The 18,141-nt window shown below is 56.0% G+C and overlaps 1 protein-coding gene across 1 annotated transcript in view; it reads left to right on the forward strand.

Moving 5' to 3' along the window:
* The first annotated feature begins 4,352 nt into the window (after nt 1-4,352).
* C2CD2 (C2 calcium dependent domain containing 2) overlaps nt 4,353-18,141 on the forward strand; it is a 33,547-nt gene continuing 19,758 nt past the window's right edge. The window contains exons 1-2 of the mRNA XM_081138125.1: nt 4,353-4,936; nt 13,662-13,760. Of these exons, the coding sequence (XP_080994251.1) occupies nt 4,664-4,936; nt 13,662-13,760 (372 nt within the window). The 5' untranslated portion in view covers nt 4,353-4,663. The remainder of the gene's footprint in view (nt 4,937-13,661; nt 13,761-18,141) is intronic.

Genomic DNA, 18,141 nt, shown 5'->3' on the forward strand with positions numbered 1-18,141 from the left:
TTCTCGGAATGTCTTCCTCAGGGGCTCCTGGGGGAAGCGGGCCATTTGTACTTACAGGCCATCCATCCCGGGGCACCCATCACAGCCCTGCTGGGGCCCGGGGGCTGGTCCCCCAGGGTGTTGGGCATAACTTGATAATTCCAGCCATCACCACCACCACCACCATCATTGTTACTGTCTTCATGCCAACTGCTATAGCCCCTCCACCAAGTTAGAGAAACGACAAACTCCCTGGACCCCTCTTTTCCTCTTCCAGAAACTTGCAATAATTCATCGGAAATCTAACATTTTGAACAAGTACTTATGTATACATCCCAATTTTTTAAACAGTATTTTTATAAACTCCTAAGAACATCTGATTCAATGGTAATGACTAATTTCTAGTATTAATAAGTATAACTTTGATTATAGATATGAAGCATGGATGACACTGGACATATTTATTAATTTTTTAAAAAAATGTAATGTCATCACAGAATCTCCTGGGCCAGGTTGGGGAAGACACTAAAATACTTCCATCCTGGATGCATCAGTGAGGGACCCGGAGAGGGGCGACTGGGCAAAGACCACCCAGCAAGCAATACCTGTCTACATGAAGAGCATTTTAGAAACATTTAAAAATGAAAACTAGAACCATGGAGCCTGCGTCCCGTGCTCCAGCCTCACAGCCGGTTACTGTAGAATATTCTGAAGAGGAATTTGGAAATACAGTTTCTGCTGTTTCCTCCCTCTCCCCATGGGACCCGCCTGGTCTGAGGTTCAGAGCGATGCCTTCCGGAATATCCCAGGAAGGTGGCTGCTTCTGGTGGGTCCTGTAGGTGGACGTGAAGATGGGTCCCCTTGGGCCCCTGCGAGCTGGTTCCATCCCCACCACCTCGCTGGGACTGGGGGCGATGGCCAGCGCCCAGACCCCCAGGCCCTCCCCACCTGCTCACAGACACGCTACAGGAGCGCGCTGGAGGACTCAAAGCACAGGCCTTTCCTTCTGGGAGCGTCAAAACCAGCCAAGCACCTCTGCAGAGCGTGTGGAGGCCCCGCTGCATCGGAAGGCGTGGTGGGCCAGACCCCGCGTCTTCCCTGGGCAGAGCAGCCGCCTGGCTCCCTGGGTTGGCGGGATGCCGAGCGGAGGAGGGGGCGGTGTGCTGGGAACAGGGGGTGTCACCGTGCGTGGGGGAAATGCTGCCCTTACAGGGAGCTGAGCCGTCCAGTGTCCTCCACGCACTGGATGGATGGCACTGGGGGCTGGTGTCGCTGGGCCGGGAGCACACGCGAAGGCAGCCTGGCCGTTCTCATAGATTTGTTCCTATTGCAGGTCTTGACCAACTGCGTTTCCCTGTGAGCCCAGGCCCTTCCCTATTCTCCCTCGGTTTGGTTCTACACAAAAGTAAATACCTAAATGTGTCCATTCCTTTGTAAAAATCCCCAAACAGAGGTGGCTGTTAGTTTATGGTTTGTTACAAGCCTCTAAATGAGCAGAGGGTGAGCATGCCTCAGAGACAGGGCCGTGAGGAATGAGGCTGGTTCTACCAGTCCCACCGGATGGGCCCTGTCGTCACCGCCAACGTGGCTACAGCCAGTGCACACGCGTGCACGTGGACGCATGCTGCAATGGGGAGATGGGGAGCCCGAGGTATGTAGTAATCCCTGGGTTCAGGCAAGGGGGCCGGCAGGACCCGGATTATTCAACTGCATCCATCTGGCTGCAGATCAGAAAATAATTAGAGGCTTGCTTCAAATTAAAAGAGATTTCCAAAAAAAGGAGAGCCATTCCCCCAGACTTGAAGGACCGGTGGGCTGAAGGGAGAGCTAGTATTTAACGACCAGCTGACTTGCAGGAAGCTCCTAGGATCATTCTAATTCCACTTTCTACTATCAGACCCGCCACGTAAGGGCTGACTCACCCCTGCCCAGCTCACCTGGGCAATCCGATGATGTCAGCTCCCTGTCAGCTTCCTGTTCCCCACCAGAGCTCTTGGTCCAGCTGCCCCCCAATGCCTTCCTTCTCAAAGAAAATCGGGGCCCTCTGGTCGGCGTACACTTCTTTTGCCCTGCAGCTGCTCTCTGCCCCTCAATTTCGATCTCATTTCCTGGCCTCCAGCCTCTAAGCGAGGAACACGTCTCCCGTGAGGGCCCATCCCTTCTCCCCCTGCCCCGCTCGCTCTAGGCCTAGCTAACCCTCCTCACGGACCCTGGGACCACCTCTCGCTGGGCTCTCGCCCCTCCACCTCTTTCCAGCCCAGCCTCCTTTGCTTGCTGCTGGGAGTGTTGTTGCAAGATGCAGTTTTCCCCACCCTGTGCTTCAGACAGCGTGTTGCTTTCCTTTTCAGTGGCTCAGTCTGCTACCCAGAGCTTAGGTGCTGGCGTTGCCGCCCCCACCCCACCCCTGACTGCCCCCAGCCCTCACAGCACCCCTTGCACTCTCTGCCTCAGGGGTACAGAGCTACACGCAGGCCTCCGGGCCTTTGAACACACACACACACACACACACACTTCTGCGCATGTCATTACACCAACCTCCCCTTTCCAGGGGGCACCTCACTGCCCGTCATTAATAGTGGTATCCAGGGCAGGTCCATCGCAGCATCTGTGGTTCTCTGCTCTGCTGACCCAGGGTTCTGCCTAATAGGTGACAATAAATGCCACTGGCCTGTGAACCAGGCTGAGATCCTGTGTTCTTAGCAAACTGCCCCTGAGCCAGGTTCTCAGGATTCTCTCTACCCAGCGCAGTGGCCGATGTGGTGAGGGGGGTGTGAGGAGGGGCCAGTGAGGGGGGCGGGGGTGTGGGGGGGGCCAGTGAGGGGGGCGGGGGTGTGAGGAGGGACCAGTGAGGGGGGTGGGGGTGTGAGGGGGGACCAGTGAGGGGGCCAGGGGATGTGAGGAGGGGCCAGTGAGGGGGGCGGGGGTGTGAGGAGGGGACCAGTGAGGGGGCCAGGGGGTGTGAGGAGGGACCAGTGAGGGGGGTGGGGGTGTGAGGAGGGGCCAGTGAGGGGGGCGGGGGTGTGAGGGGGGACCAGTGAGGGGGGTGGGGGTGTGAGGGGGGACCAGTGAGGGGGCCAGGGGGTGTGAGGAGGGACCAGTGAGGGGGGTGGGGGTGTGAGGAGGGGCCAGTGAGGGGGGCGGGGGTGTGAGGGGGGACCAGTGAGGGGGGTGGGGGTGTGAGGGGGGACCAGTGAGGGGGCCAGGGGGTGTGAGGAGGGACCAGTGAGGGGGGTGGGGGTGTGAGGAGGGGCCAGTGAGGGGGGTGGGGGTGTGAGGAGGGGCCAGTGAGGGGGGCGGGGGTGTGAGGAGGGACCAGTGAGGGGGGTGGGGGTGTGAGGAGGGGCCAGTGAGGGGGGCGGGGGTGTGAGGGGGGACCAGTGAGGGGGGTGGGGGTGTGAGGGGGGACCAGTGAGGGGGCCAGGGGGTGTGAGGGGGGACCAGTGAGGGGGCGGGGGTGTGAGGGGGGACCAGTGAGGACCCCTCCGCTGCAGTGGCGGAGCCAGAACCACCGCTCGCTCACCCACCCGGCTGGCCCATCAGCAGACCCTGGCTAGGTAACAAAAGGCTAAGTGTTCACGTCTAGCCAACCCAAATTCAAGGTCAAATCCCCTTCACACAGCTGCAGAAAAAGCCAGTGGATCGTTATTTCATGACTGAGGCCTTGGAGAATCCCAGGCTAGTGTTTCGTGGCATTTCCTAAGGATGGGGGCTGCCAGACCCTTGCGGGCGTGCGCGCTTAACGAACAGCACATCCACTTGGAGAAGGCGAGCCCCCAGGCCCTCCGGGCTTTGGGGTGCGTGGCGTGGTGGATTTCTAGGGGCTTTCCATGTATGTTAAAGCCAGACACTGTCTCGCTGATGAGCAAGCAGAGGGCGATCCTAGAACCTCCTCCCCACATGCCCAGGCGCGCGCACGGGGAAGCCCGCCCGCCCCGCGCTCTCCCTGGAATCCCGCCGCCTCCCTGGAAAGCCCCGCGCCCCGCGCCGTCGCGTCTCCACGCCGGGCGCGGGCCAGCGCTGGAGAAGGCCGCGCGGGGCGCCCCGCAGGGCATGGCGCGGCCGCGGGAAGGCGCGGGAAGGCGCTGGTGTCGCACGCACGTGGCCGGGCCGGAGCCCCGAGCCGCGGCGGGGGCGCTGCCCTCGGGGACCCGGGGCGCGGGGCCTTTAAGGAGGCGGGCACGTCCCGGGCGCCGGCGACCCAGCCCCCGCCCCCACGGGCCAGGCCCCGCCCCGGCCCGCCCCGCTTCCCCGCCCCCGGCCGGAGCCTCTCTGGCCACTGCTGGGCAGCGGGCGGGACGCGGGGGGCGGCGCACGCAGGAGGAAGCGCGCCGGGCCGCGGCCGCGGGACCTGCCCAGACGCAGAGTCGGGAGCGCCGGCCGCCGCGTCCCCCGCGGCCAGGTGTGCGGGGTCGGGGGCGCAGCCCCGGGCCGTGGCCGCCGCGCGCGGGCCGGCGTTTCCTCCCGCTCGCCCCGCCCGGCCTCCAGGCTCCCTGCTCCCGGCCCCGCGTCCCGGGCCCCGGGCCCCGGGCCCGCTCCGCCAGCCGCCGGGATCCCACCCCCCGCGCTCTCCACGCCCCCCGGCCGGCCGCGGGCTGATGTCCTGAACGCGCCGCCGCGGGGTCCGCGTCCCGCCGGGGCTGCCCGGGGAAGCTGGGGCGAGGCGCGCCGGGTATGCGCCGTCACCATGTCCCGCCCGGACTCGTGGCTCGGTGAGGTCCAGTGGATGGTCTTGGTGTCGCTCTTCGTCGTGGCCTTGGGCACGGTGGGCCTGTACCTGGCGCAGTGGGCGCTGGCCAGGGCGCGATCTCGGCGCCCGCGGCGGGCGGCGCCGCCTGGCGAGGACCCGCGCCCGGGGCCGGACGCGCTGCTCTCCTGGATCCTGACGCTGAACAGCTGGAGGAGCCAGTGGCAGGCCGCCTGGGTGGCCGCCCTGAACCAGGAGGCCGGACGGAAAGGGGTGAGTCGTGGAGGGCGTGGCGGGGCGCCGGCCGTCGGCGCAGAGCTCTCCGCAGCCTCCCTCCTTCCCCCTGGGAGGGCATCCTGGAAAGTTAGGAGAGGACCCTGGAGGGCGGACCACCCCTGGTGGGGAGTCAAGGCAGTGATGAGACCTGGTGCGCCACCCGGGAGGTGTGTCAGGTACAGGCTGTCGGAGAGACTTGTCAGAGGGGCCCATTCCCCTTCTGGCTCCCACCAGCCCTTCCTGGAGGCCCAGGTGGGCTCCGGTTCCCAGCTGGACACTTTGTGCTTTTGCACCTGATGCACTAGAATAACTGTGACCCCATCTATGCTTCCATCTGTAGAGCTGAATTTCACCAGAGTGTATTTCTACAAGGTTTGCTTGCATTTCCTGGCATCTAATATTAGCGACCATTTGTTGAGAGCCAGCCATTTGCCAGACATTGTATTGGGGGCTTTTAGGTGCACACCTCATGTGAATCCTCACAGCTCCTGGGATTGTCAGCACTTTACAGGTGAGGAGCTGAGGCCTGGAGAGGTTAAGTAACCTGCCCAAGGTCACACAGCCCGTGCTTGGCAGAGCTGGGATTGGAATCCGGCTACCTCCTACCCCAGACGCAACTTAGGGGCTTGTGACCAACTCCCAGAGCGTGGTCAACAGCAGACAGAGGACAGAGGGGGTCGCTCTTTCCACTCCCTGAGCAGAGCCCTCTCGGCTCCCAGGGTGAAGTGATCCAGCGAAAGGTTTTCCTGTGGTTTTGTTTCTTCCATAGTTAAGGATGTGGTGACTTATTTGTACTTACATCTTAGTTTAATGACAAACTCCTGGTGTCTGCTATCCCTGGGCATTCCCGTAGCAGGAATTGGGGCCTAGTGGGACTGGGGAGGTGCCTCCCAGCCTCTGCTGGCCCTCCTTGCTTTCACGGTCCTGCACCTATCTGTGCAGCTCAGCGGAGAGGCCCGTGGCTTTCGGCTTTGGAAACAGCAAATGGGGTGTGCCTGGACCCATCAACCTTCCAACTCCAGAGTGGGCCCTGTGCCTGGTCCTTGCGCCCTGGCCTTGACTCACTTGGCCATGGGTTTGAAAAACAAGGAAACTTCACATATAAATGAGCATCAGTCCAACAACGTGAAAGGCCGCATTCCGAACTTGAAAAATAATTGTACCTTTTGGATGAAAAAAAGGGCTCCAAGGTTGGCTGCCGGCTGCCCTAGTGCCTAGAACATGCGCCCCTGCTGTGCAGAGCTGGACATCTAGATAGATGGAGAACCACCCCATCTCTTGTGGTCGCCCTAAAGCCATGCGGCCTCACCCCTGGGAGCAAACATAGATGTTTCCCCACCACGATGCTGTCATCGACCCCAGATTGACCTGGTGTCACAGGCCAGGTTCTGGGGCTGAGTGCACCCTGGTTGGTTGGTGGCGTGAGCGGGTGTGAGCCTTGTCCCTGCTCTCTAAAATTCAAGGGAGTGCTGGGTACGTAACCTGGAGGATCTGCCGGAGCTTCAGGCACAGAGGTGGGACCCTACCTTGTGTGTGTGAGTTGGGATAGCCCTGCTTAACCCATTCTGCCCCGTTTCCTGACATTTCTCAATGGGCTGCAGAAAGTAGGATTGCCTTGGACACTGCTTCCAGGCTGCCAATGGAAGTTCCTCCTGGAACGTCTGGCTGGTCAGGTGAAGCCAAGAACCCTGAAGGAGCCGAAGATTTTAAAAGAAAACCTTTCGCTGGATCACTTCACCCTGGGAGCCGGGAGGGCTCTGCTCAGGGAGTGGAAAGAGCGACCTGGTGTGTACCCCCTCTCTGTCCTCTGTCTGCTGTTGACCACGCTCTGGGGGTCGGGGACATCAGTGTTTCCTGCCTGGAAGGCGCCGTGATGGACGGGGTTCGAGCTCGAAGGAGTGCCGAGGCTGACTTCTCTGGCAATTCTGGGGGGCATGGATCTGATCTGATTGTGCTCCCGAACCCGAGAGTGCTGCTTGGTTTCAATTCAAATGGAAGGTTTTGCAGGCAGATAGGACCTGGTGACCTCCCTGCAACTGACCTTTCACACACCCTCGCTGCCCAAGGCCGGCACTGGAGCAGCCCTGATGACAGTGTGGGTGAGCAGGCTGGTGTTTCCCGTGGGTGTCCTGACCCCGGCAGCCAGCCCTGCCTCCAACTCGATTCCCACTAATCCCAGATTAGGGTTGACACTCCATGCCAGACAGGCCCAGACGGCCACAGCTTAGTGCCCTCCCCAGGCCCCTCCTGTCCTGTCATCTGTCTGCCCTGGCTGGGGAGGACACCGCTTCTCAGCCTGTCACTGGGAGGCTGGACACACTGGGAGTAACATAACCACATCCAGCATCTCGTGAAAGGTGGAATTCCCTATCAAATGGAGACGGTCGCTCCTTGCAGTCTAAGTCTTACCCCAACTTTGTACTTTAAGATCGGAAGGAATCCTAAACTCTTCTGGCGACCCCCCTTCCTTCTCCAGAGGGGAGACTGAGGCCCACGAGCTGGAGAGACCTTCTGGGGTTGACCCAGACCCAGGTGTTCGTGGTCCGCCCACGCCTGCATTCGCATTCCCCGTGGGCAGCAGATTCCACTTTGCGGCCCACGTGTTCCCTTTAACTGAGGTCCAGTGAGATCGGATGAAAGGTTTGGATCGTTTAACGTCTCCTCCCCACCCGGGGGCTCCTCTCTCCCGGGACCTGAGCACTGAGCGGTAAGCCACGGAGCCTCCTTTGGCTCTGGATGCCCGTGGCCGTGGCAGTGCAGGTTCCTCACTCCAAAATGACTTCAAATTACACGGGACGGTGAGTTGGAGAGACATGAGGGGAGGCCAGGCGCCAGGCGCGGGGCGCACGGGCGAATTGCCTGGCGGGCTTTGGAACAACGCACGTGCTTCCTCCCCTGCAGCTGGGACTTAGGAGGTTGGCGGGGGCGCGGGGAGCATACCGTCTGTTTCACAAATTCCCCCGGTGAGAGGCTGCCAGGTACACACCTGCGCCTGAGCCAACTGTGTCAGTCACACAACAACACCTCCCCACTCCGATGTCGCAAACACCCAGCTCCCGTTGACCTGATCACAGTTCAGTCGTGGAGAACAGAGACCCTAGAACGGCCTCAGTCACTAGACTTGGAACTAATTAACACCCTCTTACCCAAAAGCAGCAGCTGAGGTTTTCCCCTTTCCTTCCCCTGTGTGACACTGACATTTATAAAATGGTTTGGGGTGACAGTCAGTTACTCCAGCGATGGTGCACCCCCCAACACCCACCCGGGAGGCTCTGGGTTGCCGTGTCCACAGCGGCTCACTGGCTCTGGAAGCCGGGCGCTTGTGGCCCGGAGAGCCCGGTGGGCGAGCTGGACAGCGCTCCCCTGCCCGGGTGGGTGCCCACACGTTGTGAGGACTGACCCCAGAGTGGGGGCTGCCTTCGGGACTTGTCTGGCAGTGAGTCACCCTGAAGCTGTTTATCTCTTTAGTCTTTTGCCCCAGGAATTTTTTCAGAGGGACGTTCTAGATGCAAATGACCAAGACTGTGGGACAATGTGTGGCTTTGGGAAAAAACAGGAAAGATGCTGTGTGAACCTAGAGCATGTTATTAATAGCTCCAATTTGTAGACGAGCTTCAGCAATTTAAAAAGTAAACCAAGTGACGAGACTTCGGAGTTTTCCTGTCACATAATGAGCTTTGAGCGGTGCTCAGAAAAATCCAAGCTCCTGACCAGCCACAGTGGCCAGAATGTGAAGGTGACCTTGGATTAGGGACCTGTATGGGCCCCTCCCTGCGTCCCCCACTGGGACTCCCCCCAACTGGTCTCCTGTTGCTCAGACATTCAAATCTCTTTCCTGTGGGACTTTTCCCACGGGTCATTCCTTTTGTCTTAAGCACTTATTTAACTTTTCTTCTTGTTTAACTTCTGTAAACCTTTCAGAAAGATCCCAGATCCTCCCATTCTGCCAGGATGCTGCCCCACCCCCACCCCGGCAGCCTGTGGTTGTTCCCGAATTGCATTGGCACCTTGTGGTCACTTGTGTCTCATGGAATTGTGAGCGAGGCCAGAGCCCTGTCTGTCCAGGCACAGCCCACCCAGTGCCCGGGCAAGGCTGGCTCAGAGCAGTTGGGGGGTGGCGGCGGGGGGCGGGGGGGATGAATGGCAGGGCCTGTTAGAAACTTGTCACTGGTGGGGAGAGACAGTGGCCATGTACCTCACCCCATCTGGACACAGGCCTTCTCTGCTTGGGAGCCAGCCAAGCCTGGGCAAAACAAGCTGTTTAATGTGCTTTGTTTTCCACTTCTAAAGAATCAACATTAAAGGAGGCTCACTGATGACTTTGCAAATTGTCCTCATGAAACCCAGGAATGGGCGCCAGTTCAGGTTGTTCTTTGCCCTCGCCCATTCTCCCAGTGGGACCGGAATTCGGGGGAAGGAAGAGTGGGTGTAGTGTTAACTAAAAGGCAGCCAAAGCCAACTTGACTCCCCTCGGCCCCTCGTGGGCTGCTGAGTTGGGTGGGGACTTCTCCAGCGGCTTGGAAGAACTGTTCACTGCTCAGGCCGAAAGCTCTGGGGCTGTGTGACCTCGGGCAAGTCCTGACCTCTCTGTGCTTCATTTGCAGAAGAGGATAAGTTTGGGTTCAATCTGGAAAACAGAACCCACTCTGGATGAGATAAGATCTATGGGAGGGATTTAGGAAATAGTGTCAATAAAGGTGGGCTGCTTTCTTGTAAAGTCTCTTTTAAAAGACTTGATTTTTTTTTTATTGCTCTTAGATTTACAGAAAAGTTGCAAAAATCATCCAGAGTTTCCCTATATTCCTTACCCAGCCTCGCATAACCATAGCACAATGATCAGAAGCAAGAAATTAACATGGGCCCAGTGTTACTATAATTTACAGTAAAATGGTATTAACATTGTAACATTGTCGTCATTAACATTGACACAACGTTACTATAATTCACGGTACAATGATACTAATATTGTAGCAGTGCAAGCCACTCACGTGGGCACACTGTTACTATAATTCACGGTACAGTGACATTAACATTGTAAACAGCGTAAGACATCAACATTGGCTGTGGTCTTTAAACTGAAGACTGGATGTGAATTTCTCGGATTTTCCACCGGTATCTTTTTCTTGTTCCAGGGTCCCGTTCAGGCCCCTCGTGGCATTAAGTCATTGCTTCTCCTTAGTCTCCTGAAGTCTTGAACAGTTAGTTTCCTGGCTTCTCACAACCTTCACAACTCTGAAGAGTATTGACTATTCTTTTGCCAACTCTCCCTCCAATTTGGTGTTTTACACGATTGCATTGAGGTTATACAAACTACAGAAGTGATGTGCCCCTTTCCATACGTTAAATCACGGGTTTCCTTGTATCATTGTAACATACTTTGGCCTTGATCCCTTGGTAAAGGTGGTTTCTGCTGGTTTCTCTTCTTCTATCTTATGTCCCCTCTTCTGTCGTTCCCTCTGGAGTTAAACGCATCTTGTGGAGCTACTTTGAGACGATACACGTCCTGTTACTCCTCACACTTAGCTCCCCGATTCTGGCACCCATCCGTGTGCTGAGTCTGCAGCAGTTACCTCTGGGGAGTTCGCTCTATGATGACTTTTTGTTTTCCTCTCTCCTACATTTAGTCATTGGAATTCTGCAAGAAAGAGCTGCCGTTTCTCCACCTATATATTTAGTAGAGTATGGACATGAGTATATAGGTGGAGAAATGGGTATTTACTTTATGGGTGGACTCCTGGGTATTTATTTTATTCTACGTGTTATCCAACCCTGTCGTCATTTGTTTGTTCTATCTGTCCTCGTTTGGCCACGAGCAGCTCTTTTAGAAGTAGCCTTTGTGTTTTGCCATCTAGATAGATTTGTGTGTGTATATTTAGCACTTCCTTCCTTTATGGTTCCGCAGATGTTTTTTTCTAGACTCATCTTGTGTTTTCCTTCTTCCGGCCCTGGGTCCAGCCACTTCTCCAGGCAGCCCCGATTCTTCCTATTGGAGAAGTGCGTAGAAACCAAGATCTGGGCATCAGGGGTGCTCGTTACTGCTGGGGTCTTATTGCTTCTAGACTTTTTTAGTGGACAGAGCGGGGAAATATATGTGTATACAGTAACACACTTATGCACACGTCTGTATTTCTCTTCTCTTTCTGCCTGTGTCTTCAAAACCATGATTTTAAACTGATCCCTTGGCTTCCAGGTCAACAGCCCAGAGTTCATTTTATCTTTTCCTTCCCATGTTTTCAAGTTCCTTCTCTAGGAGGGGGGCATCGGCTACTTACTGTCTGGAACATATTTATTTATTTGGTCAACGCTAGCATCCAAGAGAGGACTTTCTGAATTGCTGACCCGTGCCCCTGTGAGAAACACTTACTGCCTCGATTACAGCATTTATGTGTTTCCCAGAGTGTCTTAGGTGAGACCTGTGTTTTTCCGCCCCTCTGGGGGTTATGCTATTCATCGGCAATACAAGTTCATTTGTGTTTGTGTTCCATCTGGGCTCCTCCCACATCCTGATTAAAGAGAGGATCCATCTTTGCCCGGTGATCTGCGATGCCACCCTGTCCCCTGCTAAGTTTGCACGTGTACCTGGGTCTGTTGGGACTTTCTGTTCCTGTCCTCGGGTCCGGGCGGCTGCGTGTTCCTGCGGCAGCCGGCGCTGTCTGAGACCGGAGGGTCTGCAGTGTGTGCTGACGTCTCGCAGGGTAGTGCCCCTTACGGTTGTCCCGTTTCGGTGTTTTCCTGGCCGGTCCCGCGCGCTGCTTTCCTGGGTGGGCGGGAAGTCCGGCCCTGGTCCAGGCGTCTGGAAGGGGCTGTCTGCTCACGGACAGGACGGGAGGCGTGGGGGTTCGGGGTTGGGTGTTGGGCACACGTAGGCTTCCTGAAACTCGAGGACTAGGCCATCGGAAAGGGAAAGGGAACCTGTGTCCTTGTAATAACTTATTTCCTTTGCGAGACCACCCTTTGACGTTAACGCTCCCCGCAGAGTCTTCCAGGGTTTTAATCCGTAAGGTGCCACAGGGAAGAGGCTGTGGACGGCCCCCACCGAGGCCCCGGCGGGGGCCTGCATCCGGGCTGCTCACGGCAGCGGTGGCTCTTTAGGCCGGGACAGAGGTGCATTGTTTCACCGCGCTGTCCGGCAGCTGTCACCGCTCCTGCTGATGGGTCAGTTCCCTGCCTGGCACTGGGCTCCCTGCTGGGGGCTGTCCTCTCAGCCGGCCGCCCGGTACAGGGACCCACGTCATCACCGGGCTCGTGGCTACCCCTGGCCAGCAGGTCGCACCAAAACAAGCACCAGCCCTGGAGAACGTCAGCAGAACAGCCCGAAGCCGTGATTTCATCACTCCCGGGGAATAGATTGAATTCTCCTCTGATGATTTTTGGGGGGTGAGATCAGTGTTGCTGAAATGGGGCGAGGTTAGAAAGCATGGGATTGAAAGCGTTCTGTGCCTGTTAGCTTTCCTTTGGGCGGTGGGGAATTCTCAAGAAGTAGCCCCCGGTGACATCGTTGGCGCTGGGCCTGCCAGCAGAGCTTGGGTGTCTTTTGCAGAATTTTATTTTCCCACCGGATGGTGGCCTACAGTTGGCAGCAGCTCTCCACGGGAGAGTCTCTGAGGTGATGGAAAGCGGGGTGGGGGGTCGTGGAGGGGGCGGGGGTGGTGGAGGTTTTTCTTGCAGACAATCAGAACTTGCTTGACCTCGATGCGCATCAGCGTTTTCAGAAGTGTTTCATCCCAGGTTGTGCTTTTGGGCCTCTCAAGAGAATTTGTTTTAAAAAGGACGAGACCTGGTCGGCCGTCCAAGCCCTGGTTTGCTCTTTCATAAAACACTAGTCTTGTTGCCTCATATTAATGTAATTGCTGCTGATGGGTCAGTTCCCTGCCTGGGTCCCTGTACCGGCAGAGAGGACAGCCCCCAGCACATCTCTCATGTGGAGATTTTTAATGGCAAGAACCTGATTGGACGCAGGCTGACAAGCCCCAGGGGAGTTTGTGGGAAGGGCGGGGACGAGGCACGGAGCTGAAGGCAGGGTTCACCCAGGAGGGCTGGGGGCCAGAGCTGGCAGCTCCAGGGGCCTGGGAAGCTGTAGCTCTCAAATGAGCTCCTGGGGCACAGCCACCAGCTGGCTCGTCTCCAGCCAGGGAGTCCCAAATTCCAGGGAGAGGCGGCCGGCCCCGGGGGTTCCTGCGCACTCAGGCCGTGGGCGATGGGAAAAGAGAAAGGGGCACCGTAAGTGCAATGCCAGGAACCAGGGTTCAAGGAGGGACGACTCTCTAAAAACAGGGCTTTCACCAGCGGAGGGGAGGGCAGCCCCGGCGCCTGCTGTGCGGGCCCCGCAGACCCAGGACTAGCACAAGCACCGGCCCAAAGAGCCTGCCCTTCTTTACACCATGAGCGTGAGCGGTCAGAACACCCTTCCCCGTCCTGACCTGGTCGCGACAGCTCGGCTCCTGTTCCCGTTCCTCTGCTTCCCAGCCTTGTCCCGTAACTGGACCCGCCCCGCGCGCCAGCCAGCCTGGGCCGCGGCACAGGTGCGGGCACAGCTGCGGGCACAGCTGTGGGCACTGACGGGTGCTTGACCGTTGCTGCCGCCTGGAAGCACAGGTTTAACTAGAAGCAGCCATGTTACGTTTTCTTAGGTTTGCAGAGCTTTATAGCAAATACCTAGTTTCCCCTAAAAAGCAAGCGTCGCCGCTGCGCATGGTCTCCTCACTGCGCTCTTCTGTTCCAGGGCCCGCTGTCCCTGGCCTTCGAGGAGGACCCGAAGCAGCAGCCCCTGGAGCTGGCGGTGCAGCAGGTCTCGAGTGCAGCCGGCTCGGCCCAGGAGAAGGTGAGCTGGGCGCCTGTGCAGGGTCTTTCCTTACCGAGGAAGCGGGTTTGAAGCTGGTGGGGTGGTTTATTCTGTCTTAGAATTATTTGAAAATGCAGACGTCTTACATTAAAAAAATCTGCTCCGTCGGCTGGTGACGGATAAATACAAGGTGGACTCTCCATACAATCGAATATGATTCCGCTCTAAAAGGAATGAGCGTCTGACACAGGCTACAACATGAATGGGCCTCGAAGACATTGTGCTCAGTGAAAGAAGCCAGACACAAAAGGCCACATGTTGTAGGGTTCCATTCGTATGAAATCTCCAGAACAGATAAATCAGTAGAGACAGAAAGTAGACTAGTGGTCACCAGGGCTGGGTCGGGGTGGAGTTTAAGGGGAAATGGGGGTGACTGCTGTGGGTACAGGGTTTCTTTTGGGGGTGACAAAAACATTCTAAAAGTGATGGTGGGAATGCTTTTTACAACTCTGTGAAGTATATTTTAAAAACATTCGATTTTACAGTTTAAATGGGTGAATCATATGGTATGTGAATTTTATATGCACGTGTGTGTATATGTATATATTCCGCAGGGTGACATAGATTCGAGCCATTTAGATATCACGTAGAGTGCATTTTACAGTTGCTCACCTTTCACAAGCTGACCTGCAGGGCTGTGTAGAGGGGGATCCCCCCCTGTGGGGCACTGCAGAGAGCCATCGCCTCTAAAGTCCCCTCCAGGGCCTCCCTCCGCCTCCTGTCCAGTCTGACAGGCACTGGGCACCCTGCCCTCTCCCAGACTGTAATCACCCGCTTACACAGAGCAGCGAGGTTCCACCTACGATCTGTTTCCTCACGTCCTGGGAGAGGCTCTCTCTAGAATGTGTGACCCAGAAAAAAGAAACCTTCATTTCGATGTTGCCTGTGGCCTGCGAGCCAGCTCTTGCTCCGCACGATGTAGCAACAGCCCTTCCTGGCTCATCCCCTGGGCTCCCAAGTCACATCCCTGGGCTCCAAAGTCCCCTGTGAGACTCAGTGCAGACATGGGGTCCATGAGCCCACGTGGAAACACCTCGAATGTGAATCAGCGTCTGAGGGTTTGTACTGTGACAGGTGCTTTGTTGAGATGGCCACACACGTCTTTTATTTCGGGAGCCGGCTGTCTTTGAATGTAATGGGTATTTGGAAAGCTCGCCGGCGAACATGCCTGGAACAGTCTTGAGAGACCGGCAGCGTTGTTGGCGTCTTGGTGTGAGGCCGGGTGTCGTGTGAAAAGCATCATGCATCTTTGATTTCAGCGCCATTTGTAAACAATTAGAGGCTTCTAATTAATGATCAACTGTGGGTTAGAGTTTTAGATCCACGTAATAACCCAGCCAGCGTGGAGCCAAGCTGTGAAGCCGGGAGACGCTGGCTGGCTCTGGGCCTGCTTCGGGTGCATCTTTCTCTCCTGAGCGGCAGGTGCTGTGCCTGTGAAGTATTAATCCCTCCCTGATGGGGCTGGGAGGGCGCCAGCCTGCACGGTACCCAGCACGACGCCCGCTGTGTCGTCGCTCCTGATGCTGTCAGGTGTGACCCGCCTGGGCGATGGCCTCGTGTCCACTCTTACTGTGCCCAGACACTCCTCCGCCCGGCCAAGTCTCATGCTCACTGTACAGAGGAGAAAACTGAGGCAAAGAGAGTCTAAGTGTCTAAGTCACTTGGCCAAGGTGACTGAGAGCTACTAAGTAGCAGAGGCTGAATTTGAACCCCAGTCGGCCCCCAGAAATGAGCTCCAACTGCTGCACAGCGCCATGACTGTTATTTCTGTATTATTTCACTTAAGCCCTCACTCCCGCCCTCACCAGGAAAGAGACGATGAAGATGAGAAAAGAACCGAAAGGCACTAACCAACCGATGCTTCCCTAAAGCCAGGGCAACACAGAATTGGGCAGTGGCCTAGGATTTCCCCAGAATCCTTCTGCGTGGCCGGCATTGGAAGTGTACTGTGTGCACGTGGTTTTTTACTAAGGTTGCCTGTTAGCCATTTATATACTGAAATATATACTCTGAGCTCCCGGCATCTCCTCTGCGCTTTCCAGACCTCAGTGGGCCCCTTGGTTTGCAAAGTAGCCTGGTTCAAAGTTGTTGATGTTTGTCTCTCTAGCTGCAAACAGGATGCTTGGTTGGCCTTTTTTTTTTTTTTTTTTTTTTGCTGCTTTGCATGACTTGAACTTCCAGGTACTCCATTAGCCTGGCATTTATGCTAAAATGCTAACAGGTTGTGAAATTGTTTTGAACAGAGTCTTCCCTAGGGCAGGTGCTTATTCCTGGGAGGGCCACCTGCCACCTGTTTGTTTGGGTTACAATGTACAGAATTCTGGGCTCGGTAGCCGTCGGCATGACCTCACCTGGAGAAGACTGGGTCAGAGGAGCAGGCTATGGTTTTGTGTGTGTGTTGAATACCGAACATGGGTGTTGGGCGTGACAGAGTGACCTGGCCCAGGACGAGAGCACTAATACCTAGCTGGGAAAAGCCTCAAGTTCTTGCCTTTCATCTTAGAGGAAATGTATGTGTTTCTTGTTTGTTTTTTAAATTTTTTTATTGATTTTTGGAGAAACGGAGAGGGAGAGAATCAATGTGAGAATGAAACATCCGATCGGCTGCCTCCTACAGGTCCCCGACCGGAATTGAACCTACAGCCCAGGCATGTGCCCTGACCTGGAGTCCAACCCACAACCCTTTGGTGCCTGGGACAACGCCCAACTACCTGAGCCACACGGGCCAGGTGTTTCTTTATACGGAGGTGATGAAAGGGAACTTCACGTGCACGGATTTGGAAGCTGAAGAATGCACAGCAGACCACACTGTGCAGGGAGACACCTCCTGGAACTATAACGTTACCGAAGCCTCCCCTTCACTGTAAAGTATCCCAACAAGAGAGGCTGTTGCTGGGGGCAGGGGCCAGGGCCCCGGTTGTCCCAGGCATGTCCCTTGAGCATGTCCCCAGCATTCCTTGGGCTCGGCTGCCCTCTTGTTTCCAGCATTTTCCATCTCAGCCCACTGGGAGAGTTGTATACAAAAATCCACCTTCGGCCACATAATGTGAATGAGTGGGCAGGTGGGGTTAACTTTATAGATGTTCTGATAATTTTTGGCTCTAATGGATTTTACTTTTAAAACTGAGCCTCGCCCGGCCGGGTGTGGCTCAGTGGTTGAGCGTCGACCTAGGATCCAGGCGATCGGGGTTCGATTCCTGGTCAGGGCACAGGCCTGGGTTGCGGGCTTGGTCCCCAGTTGGGGGCGTGCAGGAGGCGGCTGATCAGTGACTCTCTCGTCATTGATGTTTCTCTGTCTCTCTCCCTCTCCTTTCCTCTCTCTGTAATCAATAAAGATATATTTAAAAAAATAAAAAATAAAACTGAGCCTCTAGAGGCTCCAGAGTAGAAACAGTATGTCAGGTCGGGTCCGCTGTCCTGAGGAATCTTGACAGAGCCCAGACCAGATCGCGGAGCCAGGGACCAGGTCGGATTGGGAATCCGAATGGTTAGTGAAGGAGCTTCCCTTCCATTTTATTTCAGAATTTTCTTCTCGGGATGCCACAAAGGATGATTCAAGTGAAAAATATTCAGCGGCAGAAACCTTTTTTGGATGCGTTTTTCTCTCGGCTGTGTTCCTAGTTCTTTTGGAGACCGAAGTAATTAAATTGTTTCCAGTTCTCCAGAGCGTTCCAAGCAGAGGAGCTCAGGCGGCCGTGCACGAGGCTTAGTGGGAGGGGAAAGAGAGAGTACAGAGGGTGTGAGGACATTAGGGGACTTTCTGGCTGCTGAGCAATAGCCAAACTTGGGAGTGCCGGGCCTGGGATTCCCTGGCCCCCTCTAAACAAAGGAGCACTGTTTCAGGACAAGACCTGTTTGTGTAGGTCTGTGAGCATTTAAGGGACAAGACCTGTTTGTATAGGTCTGTGAGCATTTAAGGGACAAGACCTGTTTGTGTAGGTCTGTGAGCGTTTAAGGGACAGGACCTGTTTGTGTAGGTCTGTGAGCATTTTAGGGACAAGACCTATTTGTACAGGCCCGTGAGTATGGAAGGGGTAAGACCTATTTGTACAGGTACATGAGTGTTTAAGGTCTTGAAGCTGGGTTCTGCCCTGCAGGTCGTGATGAAATGTGCTCACTCTCACGTCCCGATGATGCCTCCATCTGTTGCCTTCTCTCCTGAACCTGGGGGTGGACCAGGGATGCCCTGACCTTCACCTGTCAGACCAGGTGCTTGTGGACCAAAAAAGAAAAAAGGTTCTACAGAAAGTAACCGCACAGGGTGATCTGATTGTAAACTCCTAACTGGGCAGGTCGCGGTGGGTCGTCACACCTGTGGCACAGAACTTCTTTAGTAAAAGGCTTAGCTCTGCCTTAAGCC

The sequence above is a fragment of the Miniopterus schreibersii genome (genome assembly GCF_964146895.1).
Source record: "Miniopterus schreibersii genome assembly, chromosome: 5".
Taxonomy (NCBI): domain Eukaryota; kingdom Metazoa; phylum Chordata; class Mammalia; order Chiroptera; family Miniopteridae; genus Miniopterus; species Miniopterus schreibersii.